The 13925-nt window shown below is 56.1% G+C and overlaps 5 protein-coding genes across 5 annotated transcripts; 3 read left to right on the top strand and 2 right to left on the bottom strand.

The window, feature by feature from the left end:
• Window positions 1–625: 625 nt before the first annotated feature.
• On the bottom strand, window positions 626–2880 carry BDP81DRAFT_329231 (phosphatidylinositol phosphatase; the record flags this gene model as incomplete). The annotated part of the gene is made up of 3 exons (XM_060585291.1): window positions 626–796; window positions 866–2586; window positions 2673–2880. 3 exons carry the CDS (start codon window positions 2878–2880, stop codon window positions 626–628), a joined length of 2100 nt encoding a protein of 699 aa, XP_060440907.1.
• Window positions 2881–3927: 1047 nt separating this feature from the next.
• Window positions 3928–5602, top strand: BDP81DRAFT_436726 (ras family protein). Its single transcript, XM_060591157.1, has 5 exons — window positions 3928–4468; window positions 4535–4554; window positions 4615–4641; window positions 4711–4902; window positions 4956–5602. The coding sequence occupies exons 1-5, from the start codon at window positions 4390–4392 to the stop codon at window positions 5301–5303; spliced, it is 666 nt and encodes a 221-aa protein (XP_060440906.1). The 5' UTR covers window positions 3928–4389; the 3' UTR covers window positions 5304–5602.
• A 726-nt stretch (window positions 5603–6328) lies between these two features.
• BDP81DRAFT_356684 (mitofilin) lies at window positions 6329–8743 on the top strand. The gene is made up of 2 exons (XM_060586318.1): window positions 6329–8285; window positions 8345–8743. The coding sequence occupies exons 1-2, from the start codon at window positions 6378–6380 to the stop codon at window positions 8387–8389; spliced, it is 1953 nt and encodes a 650-aa protein (XP_060440905.1). The 5' UTR covers window positions 6329–6377; the 3' UTR covers window positions 8390–8743.
• Window positions 8744–9153: 410 nt separating this feature from the next.
• Window positions 9154–10929, top strand: BDP81DRAFT_464293 (Mur ligase; the record flags this gene model as incomplete). Its single annotated transcript, XM_060594134.1, has 3 exons — window positions 9154–9180; window positions 9357–10572; window positions 10676–10929. The coding sequence occupies 3 exons, from the start codon at window positions 9154–9156 to the stop codon at window positions 10927–10929; spliced, it is 1497 nt and encodes a 498-aa protein (XP_060440904.1).
• Window positions 10930–11110: 181 nt separating this feature from the next.
• Window positions 11111–12592, bottom strand: BDP81DRAFT_274580 (Mur ligase; the record flags this gene model as incomplete). Its single annotated transcript, XM_060582959.1, has 1 exon — window positions 11111–12592. A coding segment is annotated over one exon (1482 nt), but the record flags the coding sequence as incomplete, so codon positions are not given.
• Between the last annotated feature and the right edge of the window lie 1333 nt (window positions 12593–13925).

Below are 13925 nucleotides of genomic sequence, written 5' to 3'. Positions count from 1 at the left end.
ATAAAAGGCACATGGGGAACGTGGCCGAGGAGTATGAGGGGGGAGTCGATGTACCAACCTGAAAGTCCTTGAGCCTCACTTAACCTAACCTTTTGTTTGATGCCCTAGTGATGACTTTTCTCCTTTTCTCTTTCTTTCTCTCTTATTTTTGCCATATAATCCAGGTTGATTTTACACGCAAGGCAAGTCTGAGAACAACCCTCAACCCCCTTCCGTGCATTACATCCAACATGCCATTCCTCGTAATGCATTCACTGTCATCATCACTCAAGTCACCAAAGTGAAAATAGCAGCAGACACTACATTTGGCACCAGGGGAAAACACACGGGTGAATAGACGAGAAGGGAAAAAAGGGTGTATTATTCAGTTCTGAAGACAAGCTGTTAATCCTTGCGACATCTATGCCATGTCCATTCCATGCCTATAAACTCCCGGCTCGGCATTGGAAAAAGAAGTAATTGAATGCAAGGTCCCTGTATGGCCTTGTTCGATGAATAATGTGACAAAAAGGGTTCAATGTAGAATTTCGGACCAAGAAGCCGCCTTCCTTTTGAAAAACGTGCTCAATAACACACAATGTGAGCCACAAATAGAGAGAAGTTGAGCTGCAACCCGATGCCAGCCTCACTCGACTCTCTTCTTGCCCTCCTCGGCGTGGAGATATCTCGCCGTGCTGAGGCCGCGCTCATGACGAGCAACAAAGGAGCCCAGGACGGAATCTTTCCGGGCCTTGGACATGTGCTCGGCGTAGCCTTCGTTGGCCCACGGTCTGGGGTTGAGTTTGGGCCAGTTGACCTGAGACAGGGTGTTTAGCTGGATTGAACGTGGCTAGGGGAGGGGGGCAGCACGAGAGCTGTGACTTACGTAGAGCATGCCGTGGCTGAAGACGAAGCTGGCAGACCAGACGGCGACTGCGAGCCAGAAGAGGATGAAGACACGGATGGTGACAACGGCCTCGGTCTTGGAGAAGAGACCGACGAGGACGAGGAAGATGCTGAAAGCGAGGAGGTAGGGAACGGACTGGATGAGAATGGGACGGCGGTCGGCGAAGACAAGGGAGCCGCCAATGTTTGCGGTTCCCGGGAGGAACACGCCGAGGAACAGGTCGTACGAGTCCTGGCGGGGACCGTCGAAGAAGTTGTTCTTGAAGTAGCGGGTGACGCCGATGCGGGCGTCCTGGAGAGCGCCAACCTTTGTGCGGTTGCCGGTGCGGGTGACGTCGGTCTTCATGGCGCCGGTGCCAGAGTACGAGTTGGACACGACGTCGGCGTTGTCGGCCCAGAGGTTGCGGAACATGTGCTCAAAGGCCGGGTCTTCGTCGCGGAAGCATGACCCGCGGGTCTGCAGGCCCATCTCCTCAAAGATGCGGTCCAACATGTGGCGGGCGAACATGGACTGCACCACGTTTGTGCGATCAAGACAGTCCATGCAGTTTGTGCGCATGACGCTGGTCTGGTAGCTGCGAGGCTCGAGACGGCCGTCGTTCGATCCCGGCATGTCCACCGCACGGAAGTAGCCCTGATCATGGAGAGCCTCCTGGAGCTTCTCGACGAGGGCATATGCGCGGTGCATCTTCATACCCTTGGTCTCGTGGTGGTAGTCGAAGTAGATGTAGTGCAGGCGGTCAAACTCGACGGCGCGCTTCTCAGGCTGGATTGTGGTGAACTTTTCGTCCGTGATGCGGTCGCCCTCGGTCCGCTCCTTTGGCGACGATACGAGCTTCTCAACCATCTGCTCGTACGAGTTCTTGACGCGCTGCTCGCGGCCCTTCTGGTTCACGAGGTTGATGAGGTAGTTGTCGCCATAGAGACGGATCTGCTCCTCGAAATGCGCCTTGGCGGCTGGCAGAGCGCTGTCGATGCCGCGGACCTGCAGCTTGGGAACGTAGCGGAGGCTGTTGATCTCGGCCCAGTAAGTGGGCACACTGCCGCGAGTCTGGACGTAGGACATGATCTGGGTCTCCTTTCCGTCGGTGCCGTACTTGCCGCTCTGCATGTCGCTGCTACCGGCAAAGCCGCCCATACCACTGCCAGAGTCATTAAAGATGGTGATCTGCTCCGTCTCGTTGTAGTTGGCGGCGTGGCCCTCGTCGTCGACGCCTCGGGTGAAGTATCTGGTGCCGCCGCGGTGTCTGGATCTACGGGAGATGAGAGTGACGGTGACTGGGGTTCCCTTGAAGGTCGTGGGGCGGATCTCGAGCATGCCAAAGATGACGGGGAGGATAAAGGCGTCGACGCCGGGCTGGGGACCAACGTGGCCTCTGGCGCCCCTCGTTCGGAAGTCGATCAGGTCTGAGTGGATAAATCGGTTGAAGAAGAAGCGATCGTCTGTGCGCTGCCAGAGCGGGAGAGAGGTGTCGGCGGAGGCCTGGCGCTGGAAGGAGTTTGTGAGGTCGAGAGAGTAGGAGAAGTACATGGGACCGTTCTTCATGAAGGTGTCGAGTAGGCCAATGAAGGTATCTTCGTCGGGGTCTCGGATCTGGCGCTCGCGCATGGGGAGGATCTCGGTGCTGACGACCTTGTAGACCATGTGGCCCTTGAGGCGGCCGACAGGCTGGGCCTTGTTGATTATGATGACATACTTGTCTAGAAGGAAGGAGAGTCAGCGAATTGTCTATGATTGCAGGCCAAGAAGGGTTGGCCGCGTTGCTGGCGACCGTGTGGGATCTTACCAAGTCTGAGTTGGATTATGCCCAAAATTCCGGCGATGCTTGATTGCCGAGATACCCTCTTGCCAAGGCCTGCATCTCCAAGGCGAAGGTCTCCAGTTGGTCGGTCAATGACCAAGGCGGGAGCGTCAGGTGAGGAGGGAGAAGTGAAGACGTAAGAGTCGGGGGCGACCTTGACGTTGATGTCGCGATAAGGAAGGGTGGGTGCCATGGTGACGGGCGGCAACACGATGCTGAAGGAGTTAAGGTAGTAAGTGGTGAAGAGAAGCAAGAGCTAGATGGACAAGGCAATGCAAGGCAAGGCAAAGCAGAAAAGAAGCGAAGGAATGGGGGAGGTAGAAGAGGGGAGGAAGCCTTGAAGCCCTTGTTGTCGTCCAACTGGGAGGTGTTGAAGTTGAAGCTGACGATTGTTGGTCGGTCGCAAGATCAAGTCTCGAGCATTCAGCGTCCAGAGCCTTGAGGACAGCTTGAGGCTTTGGTTGGCTGCACTGAATTGTGAACCCCAATAAAATGGCTGTCGTCACTCTGCAGTCGCAAGCACAGCCCAGGTGGAATGGGGGGCAAGGGGGGATGTCTCCACACAAGGTACCTACCTTAGGTACTTGATGGGGTACGAAGTACTTGGGAACTTGGGAAACAAACTGGAACAGCCTGCTTTGAGCTCTGTTTCTGCTGTACAAGGGGGCTGGAGATGCACTGGACGTCTGGAAATCTGGAAGTCCGGCTTGTGAAAGAGGGACCGGACAATGTGGAGCATAGGCCATGTTCAGGAGCTATAATCCAATGAGAGAGCTTGGTTGATGAGTGGGTTTATTATGTAAGAGCCACCTCTTAGGTAAGCCTTAACTTGGAGCATGTCCTAATGTCCTTCCTCTGAGTCCTGTGACGATGGTGCCGTGGCTGATTCATGACTAAAGCAGTACGTACCCCTGATGATGCAGGCGGCGGCAGAGTTCCATTGCCCAGCAGACTGGGAAAGATTACATAACACGGCAATATTATCCCGTCGGCCAATCAACGCCGAGCACTTAGCCCAACTATCGAGCTGGAGGTCAGTCTGGCGAAGTTCATCGGGGTCGTAGGTGTCCCCCGTCCCGTCCGTCCATCTGCACCTGACAGCCCGGCGAACATCCCTCAGCGCTCCACTACAGACTTGCAGACAGCTTGGTCCTTAGGTTAGGTAAGGTGGTAAGGTACCTTGGTCGGGCGCTAGGACTCTCACAACCACTTACCACCTCAGACAGCCAGACTGACCACCTCAGAGGACAGTGAATGGGCATCAGTGATCACCGACACACACGCACACCTAACAGCACCCACACGCCCCCCCGAGACCCCCAAGAACGGTTGACCCCAAGGAAGTCACATTATTCCAGGACCCGATTTACCATCAACTCCCATCCCGCTGCTTCCCACCTTACATTCCACCGACCTCTACTCGTACCCTCGCCCCTCCCGCCGCGCAACCACGAATCTTTCGATCCACGACGGCTGCTTTCGCGACCCTCGATCCCTATCTCGATCAACGTAACATCGCCCTCATTTCCTCCGCTACGACTTGGACCACCCTTTCCGAAGCCCAGCGACCGAGTCCGTCCGGCGACATTCGATACAGCCGCTCTCCAAGACCAGTCTCTCGCTCCGTGTGTTAGGCTCATTCAACACCGACTTTTCTGTCATCGCCCGCTTCTCCCCAAACGTCCTCTTCACATTACGCAAAATGGCTGCCCGAGGCCCCGGTGCTCCTGGTGCGCGCGGAATGAACACGCGCTTTGCGCAGTTCAAGCTCGTCTTGCTAGGTATGTAATGCTTCTTGCCGCCCCAGTGGTCTACCACAACAATAGCTAACGTTTTCGATGGTACAGGCGAGTCCGCTGTTGGAAAGGTATTTTGTTGTTCGGATCTTCATGGAAATCCCATTCCCCAGTGCTAACCTGTTGTTCAGAGCTCCATCGTGTTGCGTTTCGTCAAGGTAAGTTCCCGATGCACAACTTGCCCGGCCTCATCATCACACCAGTCCATTAACCGTGTGCAACTACAGGACCAGTTTGACTCCTACCGCGAATCGACCATCGGCGCTGCCTTCTTGACCCAGACCATTTCTCTCGACGAGAACACCACAGTCAAGTTCGAGATTTGGGATACGGCCGGACAGGAGCGATACAAGTCCCTTGCACCCATGTACTACCGCAACGCAAACTGCGCCGTAGTAGTTTACGACATTACCCAATCTGTAGGTTGAATGCCAACTATGGCACGTTTTACCAGAATGCTAACGGTAGCAAGGCATCCCTGGACAAGGCAAAGGCGTGGGTAAAGGAATTGCAGAGACAAGCCAACGAGAACATCATCATCGCCCTTGCCGGCAACAAGCTGGATTTGGTCACCGAGCAGCCCGATAAGAGAGCGGTGTCCACGGCCGACGCCGAGGCTTACGCCCGCGAGGCCGGACTCCTCTTCTTCGAGACATCAGCCAAAACGGCCGAGAACGTCAAGGACCTCTTCACTGCTATCGCCAAGAAGCTGCCGCTTGACCAGGCCGGCCCTAGGCACGCCCGACCAGGCCAGCGACAAGGCGTCAGCCTCCAACCCGAGACTCCTGGCAGCAACGTCAGCGGGCCTTGCAGCTGCTAAGTGAGAATAGACTCACACACCACAATCATCATATATCAAACGAGCCCAAGGAAACCAGCGAAAGATTGGCATCACGTCAGAGGCGAGGCAGGCTCCCGTTGGCAGAGTGCGCAAGGGCACCAATCAGTCAGGCACCGCACCAAACACAAGCGCGTACACGACGGCGTTTTGGCTGAATGGGTTTGGGCTGAAGAAGAGCGTTGTCGCAAATCCTACACCGAAGAATGGGTATGCCAGACCCAGCTTTTTTAATATCAACAGTACGTTTTTTTTTTGTTTTTTTTTTTTTGAGAGGGAGGGAGGGTGAAGGGGAGAAGGGGAGAAGGGGAGGAGAGTTGCGTGTGTGTGATTTTACATTTCGAGTCTTCATTGAGCTGGTCATTCGGTTGCGGCAACTCGGGTGTAGGGACAGTCCTGGGATAAGACGGTGTATGGGAACGGATTCACTTTACTGGGGGAAGCATCCTGCAGCATTTTTCTGATGTACAGTATGCGATAGAGGCAACTGTTTCTCAAGGATGGGGCCGTATACAATTTCTTATCGTTTCACTTTGGACTTGGTGATACACTGCACATGGACCCATGGACTTGAGGCCCCTATGTGCCGATGAAGATTTCCAAATGCAGTTATCGAGGAAGTAAAGCTGTGACGTAGTTTCTTTAAATTTCTTCATTGGTTCGCCAGGCTATTGAGACTCGATTGAGAGAAATCACGCAAACCCAGAGACCTATATAACCACTCCGAGTAAAAATGCGAGATATCTCAAGTTGATGGAGATGCAAATATGAAAGCCGCGTGTCAAAAAGTGACAGGTGTTGCCGCCGAGTGACGTGAGCTCTACGGGTAGGCAGGTGGCCCTGGCTGAGATCCCGGTTCCTGCCGCTCGGCGCTCGCAGCGGACCAGCACGGCGCGGCTGGAAGCTCACCCAGTTTTAGCCGAACTTTTCCCTGAGCTTTTTTGTGCCTGGATTCCCGTCGCCTCAAGGTACGGATTATCGCCCACCACAACTCCCCCCCCCCCCCCCGACACCATTCACCCCCAATTACGCCTTGTCGGCCCATTGCATCCCCTCATGTTGCGAACGTCGATTCGATCCGTGAGGGTGCTCGGCCACAGGCCTGCGGCGGCCGTTGTTGGCCGCCAATGGCAGGTCGCTGCCGCCCGCCAGAGGAGGCATTTCGCCGACGACAAGAAGGTCGACCCTTCCAAACCTGCCGTCCTGCCGGCATCAGAGACCATCACCGCAGACAAGAGCGCCATCCCCGATATTGGAGCCGTCGAGCCGACCATACCCAAGCAAGAAGTCCCTCTCACACCCCCGACTCCCGATCCCGCGGTCGTCATTCCCAACCTAGAGGCTGCCGCTGCCGCTGCCGCTCCTCCTCCGCCCGAGTCGCCCGCGGCCGCTGCGCCCAAGAAGAAGGGTTTCTTCCGCCGATTGAGGAACCTCGTCCTGACCCTCGCCATCCTCGGCGCCGTCGGCTTCGGAGGCGGTGTCTGGTACTCGCGCGTCAACGACAACTTCCACGACTTCTTCACCGAATATGTCCCCTTTGGCGAGCAGGCCGTCCTCTACTTTGAGGAGGCAGACTTCCGCAAGCGATTCCCCAACCTCTCGAACAAGCTCAAGGGAAGAGATACCGGCAGCCAGGTCAAGATCCCCGCCCAGAGCGGCGCGTCATGGAGAGTGGCCGATAACGGCGAGCCTGCTGGTCGTCAGTCGAGCGCTGTTGACAAGGCCGCCGCCAAGGTCGTCGCCATCAAGGAGGAGGTGAGCAAGCCGGTTGAGAAGCCCAAGCCTGCGCCAGAGCCCGTCAAGGAGACCAAGCCTGCTGCTGCGCCCAAGGAAGACTCCAACGGATTCAAGGCCCCCGAGGTCAACGAGCCTTCGCGATTCCCTCCCATCGCCCCGATCGACGCCCTGAAGATTGAGGATGCCACCGAGCCCGTCGTCCAGGATCTTGTTCGCATGCTCAACGACATCATCACCGTCATCAATGCCGACAAGGCCCACGGTCGCTACTCTCCCACCATTACCAAGGCTAAGAGCGAATTGAGCAAGGTTGGAGGCAAGATCAAGGCCATCAAGTCTTCGGTCGAGGCGAAGGCTGCTTCCGAAGTCGAGGCCAAGGTCGCCGACTTTGACAAGGCCGCCAACGACCTGATTGCGCGTGTCGAGTCTGCCATGGTCGCCCAAGAGACCCAGTGGAAGAAGGACTTCGAGGACGAGATGAACAAGGTCAAGGGAGCCTACGACGAGCGCGTCAAGCTCCTGCTGGAGCGCGAGAAGCAGCTTAATGAGGAGCGTCTCAACAACCAGCTGCTGGAGCAGGCGCTCGCCTTGAAGAAGGAGTTCGTCGCCGAGGTGCAGGGCCACGTCGAGGCCGAGCGCGAGGGCCGCCTCGGCAAGCTCAACAACCTTTCGGCGGCCGTCCAGGACCTCGAGAAGCTGACGACGGGCTGGAACGAGGTTGTCGACACCAACCTCCGCACGCAGCAGCTCCACGTCGCCGTGGACGCCGTCCGCGCCAGCCTCGAGAACGCGACGACGCCCAAGCCGTTTACGCGCGAGCTCGTGGCGCTCAAGGAGATTGCGGCCGAGGACCCCGTCGTCAACGCGGCCATTGCCTCGATCAACCCGTCGGCTTACCAGCGCGGTCTCTCCAACGCGGCACAGCTTATTGATCGCTTCAGGATAGTCGCCAACGAGGTGCGCAAGGCGTCTCTTCTTCCCGAGGAGGCCGGCGTCGCCAGCCACGCGTCCAGCTACCTCCTCAGCAAGGTCATGTTCAAGAAGCAGGGTCTGGTCGGCGGCGACGACGTCGAGAGCATCCTCACCCGTACGCAGACGCTGTTGGAGGAGGGTAACCTCGACGCTGCGGCCCGTGAGATGAACGGTCTGCAGGGCTGGGCGAAGACGCTGAGCAGAGACTGGCTCGGTGAGGTGAGGAAGGTTCTTGAGGTCCAGCAGGCTCTTGATGTGAGTATTCTCCCTGATTGTGCGTGAAATGAAGACAGAAGCTGACATGATTTGTTTAGGTCATTGCGACAGAAGCGCGCCTGCAGAGTCTCAAGGTAGAATAATGGACGGGAAACAACTTTTTTTCTTCTTTGTTCTTGTATGAAGGGGCTCCCACGGGGGGAACTATTTAGAGAAGAGAGGGAGAGAGAGCAAGATAGCCTAGACCTCTGGTCTGTGTAAGACATAGCCCATAGACTTGAATGAAGGCAGTGTATTTTATCAAGTCTACTTGTTCGTGTGATGTTCCATATCATGTATCCTCCACATGCCGTGCTACGCTGTAGTGTGCAGTCCTCATTTTGATTTAGGCCCAGCATTCAATTTGGAAAGAGGATGTTGTAACAGACTTGGGTTAGGTAAAGAAGAAGACGAATTGAGTTTGAGAAGCTCTACAAGGCATTGTCACAAGCCGGTGGCCGCCCCGTTCAAACTAATACAGATAGACGCAAAGCAGAAAACGGGACGAGCGCCGAGCGCCGAGCGCCGAGCGCAGGGCCCCCAGACATCTCTCCCGGCTCGAGTCCCGAAGCGCACCTCAACCTGGAAGCCGCATATAACCAGAAACAAACCCCCCCCACCGAAACCCGGCTGCAGCAGTGCAGAGACAACAGCTGCCAACCCCGAATTTCTACCTTCCCAAAGTGCCAAAGTTCAAGGGAGAGCTCCAACGACCCCTCCATTTCAAGCCCCGCTGCAAACTACCTCCAAAATAAAAGGGAGCTTCCCGACGTCCTTGATGCATTATGCATCCCGCCACGTAATACGCCTCACGCGCAACAGCAGCAGCAGGAGTTTTCTACTTTCAAGCTTTCTGGGACGACGAATGATGGCTACCGCCGGGAGGACGTATAATGTACGTCTTCTCTCACCTACTGTGCAGCTTTACAAGCTGTCTGCTGTCTCTCCGAGGTCGAAGATCGCAATGTCTTTCGCAGCTCCAAGTTCGGGACTGCAATTGAGGATTACGCGATGGGAGGAACGAAAGACACTATTAAAACGAAGCATTGCTAACAAAGCTCCAACGCACAGGACGCCGTCGACGCGCTCAACACCCTCCAAACCCCCTTCGCCATAATCGAAGCCCGCCGCAAAGCAGGCATCCGACCAGACGAAGCCTCCGTCGCCGAGATGCGAACATACATCGCGCGCGTGGGCTACTCCGTCGCCGACCTCGACAGCCTCAACGTGATCCACGTCGCGGGGACAAAGGGCAAGGGAAGCACCTGCGCCTTTACAGACTCCATCCTCGCGCGGCACCGCGCCGCGTCGCCGCGCGGGGTGCCGCGGAAAGTCGGGCTGTTGATTTCGCCGCATTTGATTGCGGTGAGGGAGCGGATACGGATTAACGGGGTGCCGATTTCGGAGGAGCTGTTTGCGAGGTACTTTTTTGAGGTGTGGGAGAGGTTGGGGGAGGGGAATAAGATGCTGGAGGGGGAGGTTGCGGTGGGGACGAGGCCGATTTATTCGAGGTATTTGACGCTTGTGAGCTTTCATGCTTTTTTGAGCGAGGGGTGTGATGTTGCGATATTGGAGACGGGAATTGGAGGGGAGTATGATGCTACGAATCTTGTTGGTAGGCCTGTGGCGACGGGGATTACGACGTTGGGGATTGATCATGTTTTTGCGCTGGGGGATACGGTGGAGAAGATTGCGTGGCATAAGGGGGGGATTATGAAGAAGGGGACGAAAGGGTTTACGGTTGAGCAGGTTGCTGGGGCGGCGAGTGTGTTGGAGGAGAGGGCTAGGGAGAAGGGGGTTGAGATGGAGGTTGTTGGGGTGGATAGGAGGCTTGAGGGGGTCAAGATTCGGCCTGATGCGGTTTTCCAGAAGAGGAATGCGAGTTTGGCTGTGAGGCTTGCGGAGACTGCGCTGGAGAGGGTTGATGAGGGATTCAAGAGGGATCCGGAGAGGTTGCCGAGGGCGTTTGTGGAGGGGTTGGAGGGGGTTGTTTGGAGGGGACGGTGTGAGGTCAAGGACGAGGAGGCGGAGGCCGGTGTTATGTGGTATGTTGACGGGGCGCATACGACGGATAGTTTGCGGATGGCGGCGAGGTGGTATGTGGATGAGAGTGGCAGCAGAGGGAAGAAGGGGCCGAGGGCGTTGGTGTTTAATCAGCAGGGCCGGACGGAGGCGATTGACTTCTTGGATGGCATGTATGAGGCTATCAAGAGGGCGGATGGGCGGGCGTTTGAGAGTGTGGTGTTTTGTACGAATGTTACTTATGCCCAGACTGGGTATAAGCGAGGTAAGCCCCCCCCCTACCCCTTTTCCTCTTCAGACACGTCTTTGGGATGCCCGAGGGGGATTTGGAGGAGAGAGAGATAAAGCTGATGGGTTGGATCACGTAGACTTCGTCAACCACCAGTACGACGCCAAAGCCATCGAGGCCATGACGGTGCAGAGGCAGTTTGCGGAGCGCTGGTCCAAGCTGGATCCCCACGCCGACGTGCGCGTGATACCGACTATTGAAGAGGCGTTGAACCACGTCCGGAGCGTCGGTGAGGGTTTGCCCGAGGGGGAGAGTGTGCAGGCTCTTGTCACGGGGAGCTTACATCTTGTTGGCGGTGCGCTGGGGATCCTGGAGGGTGCGGATGCGTTGTAGATGTTTAGAGGGTACGGGGTGTTTATATTGCTTTTGCGTTTGACCCTGAGATTATGGGGTCTGGTCCTATGGGATATCCGGGATAGAATGAGGTTTAACAACGGTCTTACACAAGGGGCGGACAGATAAGTCCTCACGGATTCAGCTCTAGATTCTTGTTTCTATTCTTTGGTGTAAGTGGTCACAATAGACCTTCCGGCTCCAACAAGCCGATGACGTTTCCCACGAGATACATGCTCCCCGTAACCAGCACCTTTGTCCCCGAAGACTGCTCCGCGACGCCGTCAACGGTGCTCTTCATCTCCGTCAGGTCCCTGCACAGCACGACTTTTGTGGCAGGGTACATCTCCCTAAACGCCGCGGCACACGTCTGCTGGACTGTCAAATCTACGTCCCCTCCCTCGCCTGCGATGTTGGTCTTGTCGTTCCTGGTGACGATTGCAGCTGACAGCCTTCTCTCGAGGTCTACGCCTAGCGCCGACATCTGGCGGAGCATATCTTTCAGGAGAGAGGAGGCGTCGCGTTCTTGTTGGTTGAAGACGAGGACGAAGCTTTCTTTGTCGTTGCGCGTCGTGTCTGAGGGGCTTGAGGGGTCTGTAGAGGTGAGGATGGGCGATATCCAGCGCGCCACCTCCGCCAGACTATCCGCATTATGCGCGCCGTCAAGGTACCACGATACCTTGCCCTGCCTTAGAACTTCATGCCTGCCACGGAGCGTCGCCTCGCGCAGGCCAGCGATGATGACTTCAGGAACATCAGCCAGCGAAGCATTCACTTCCACAGTCTTTGACCCCGCCTCCCGAACTTGGAGGACCTGGATATGTCGCCTCGCAGCAAGCGCAGCAAGAGCCTGGTTCCTCTTTTGAAAGTCACCGCCGGGTAGCTTTGCCCCCGGGACACCTGTCCAGCGTTCGACATCCTCGTCGTCCACTTCGATTAACTCCGCGCCGATCTCTCGCGCGCGGGAGCGGAGGGTGGCCATCACGCCCGGGTGTCCTTCCTCTGAGAGTTTGCGGGTGAAGGTTGCGGTGCCGGGTTTCATTACACCTGCTTTATGCCACGCGATTTGCGAAGCCGTGGACCCCAACATGGCGACGTGATCTATGCCCAACTGCGTAATCACAGAGGTCGTTACCGCGTCACCGGGGATGGCGTTTGTTGCGTCGTATTCCCCGCCGATGCCGCATTCTAGGACCACGGCGCGGACCGAGTGTTTGAGGAAGACGTGGAGGGCGAGGAGGGTGAGGAAGCGGAAGTAGAAGGGTTTGGCGCCGGGTTGGAGGCCGAGGTCGGGGCCGGTTGTGCTGGCGGCGCCGCCGGGGCTGGAGGTGGTGCAGGCGGAGAGGGTGTCCCAGAGTTCGAAGAAGGATGTCGCGAAGAGGGATTGGGAGATGGGGTGGCCTGAGATGGCGATGCGTTCGCGGGGGGAGAGGAGGTGGGGGGAGGTGTAGGTTCCTATGGGGCCGATTTGTGCTGAGGGTGACGATGAGGAGGAGGTGGAAGATGAGTGGTGGAGGAGGGCTGATGTCGTGAGGGCTGTTACGGAGCCTTTTCCTTTTGTGCCTGCGATGTGGATGAAGGAGAGGGAGGAGAGGCGTTGGGGGGTGAGGTTTGCGCGGAGGAGCCAGGCGCGCATTTCGGGGATGGCGAGGAGGTTTGGGTCTGTTGCTGCCGGGTCTGGTTTCGAGGCTGAGGAGGAGGAGGAGGAGGAAGAGGAAGAGGTGGGGGTGGGAGCGGCATATTTTGGTTTGTTGAAGAGGGCGTGAACCTTGAGGTTTGGGATGAGTGTGTTTAGGAGGTTGATTGTGTCGGTGTAAGTCCGTGATGAGGAGTTTTGTGTTGGTGATGGGGAGGAGGACATGGTGGTTAGGAGTCTGGATGAGCGGGGAGGGTTGGTGAAGGGGTGTTTTGTGAGCGATGAGACTGTTGGGCGGAGGAAGAGCCTCATGAGTGTGAGATGTTGGAGAGACAAGGGGGATGGAACGGGGAGTTAGTTGGTGATTACGACGTTGAAAGAAGCATTGTTTGTGAGTTTGGTGATGGTGAGGCTGAAATTAGGTTGGTGGTTTGTGAGTGGTGAAGCTTTTTTTGTGGAAGTGAGTTCCCACTTGCGATGAGTGATGGTGCAAGGGAGGCTTTGGAACTCCACTATTGAGGCATGTCAGTCTGCGACGTTGTGTTACCTTTACTGATTGAAGGTCATTCTTAACGAGGCCCCCCGTAAGGCATTCAGAGACACATGCTACATCTGGCAACATGAGGTATTGAGTACTGGCGACAGAAATTGACGCATTATCTAAGTTGCCCCGAAAGACGGGCTGTGCCGCTGCACAAGTTGGGTGTTTTGTGTCGTACACAAGATAGCCTGGACGGTATATATTCTAGTATTGTCCTCAAGCCGCTGTAGGATAGTTATCCATGTAACCCTATCAGTATGTTGGTTACAAACTATTATCTTGTATCCGTACTTACTCTAACTGGATAGTAAGCAGAAAAGCAGCCAGTAAAACGAATTACTACACATATAAAGATGAATTCGATCGCAGCGAGTGATCCGACAACCAAGGATAAGATAAGCCTTTCCATTGCGGGGGGGGGGGGAACAGCCGAAGTGGGGCAAGGGAGGACCCCCGGCATTCTATTGATCCCGTCGCAAAAGCGTCGTCCACTGTCTGCGATCTGGGCGTCCTCGTCTTTCCATGCAGGTTAAGTCGCAGGGTCGCAGACATCGCCGTTGCAGATGTAGCAAGGATGGCGACTATAATACGTGAACAGTCATGAGTTTATGTTGAAGGCTGATTACCAAGCCTTCATTCGAATCTACGGATAGCAACTGTCTCGCGGATGACGGCACGGTTCAGGTGGGATAAGTAGGATGAATGAGCAGTTTTAGCAGTCTTTAGCTTCCTAGTCAGGTAGGTAGTTCGGCTTCGGCTTATGGATTCACCGACTCTCGCGCCGAGCTGGTGGTGTGCTGATTAAATCCGATATCGCAT

This window comes from Colletotrichum phormii, assembly GCF_030913505.1.
Source record: "Colletotrichum phormii strain CBS 102054 chromosome Unknown BDP81scaffold_22, whole genome shotgun sequence".
In the NCBI taxonomy this organism is placed as follows: Eukaryota; Fungi; Ascomycota; class Sordariomycetes; order Glomerellales; family Glomerellaceae; genus Colletotrichum; species Colletotrichum phormii.
Note: the sequence above shows the minus strand (reverse complement) of the source record. Positions and strands in the feature narration are given on the sequence as shown.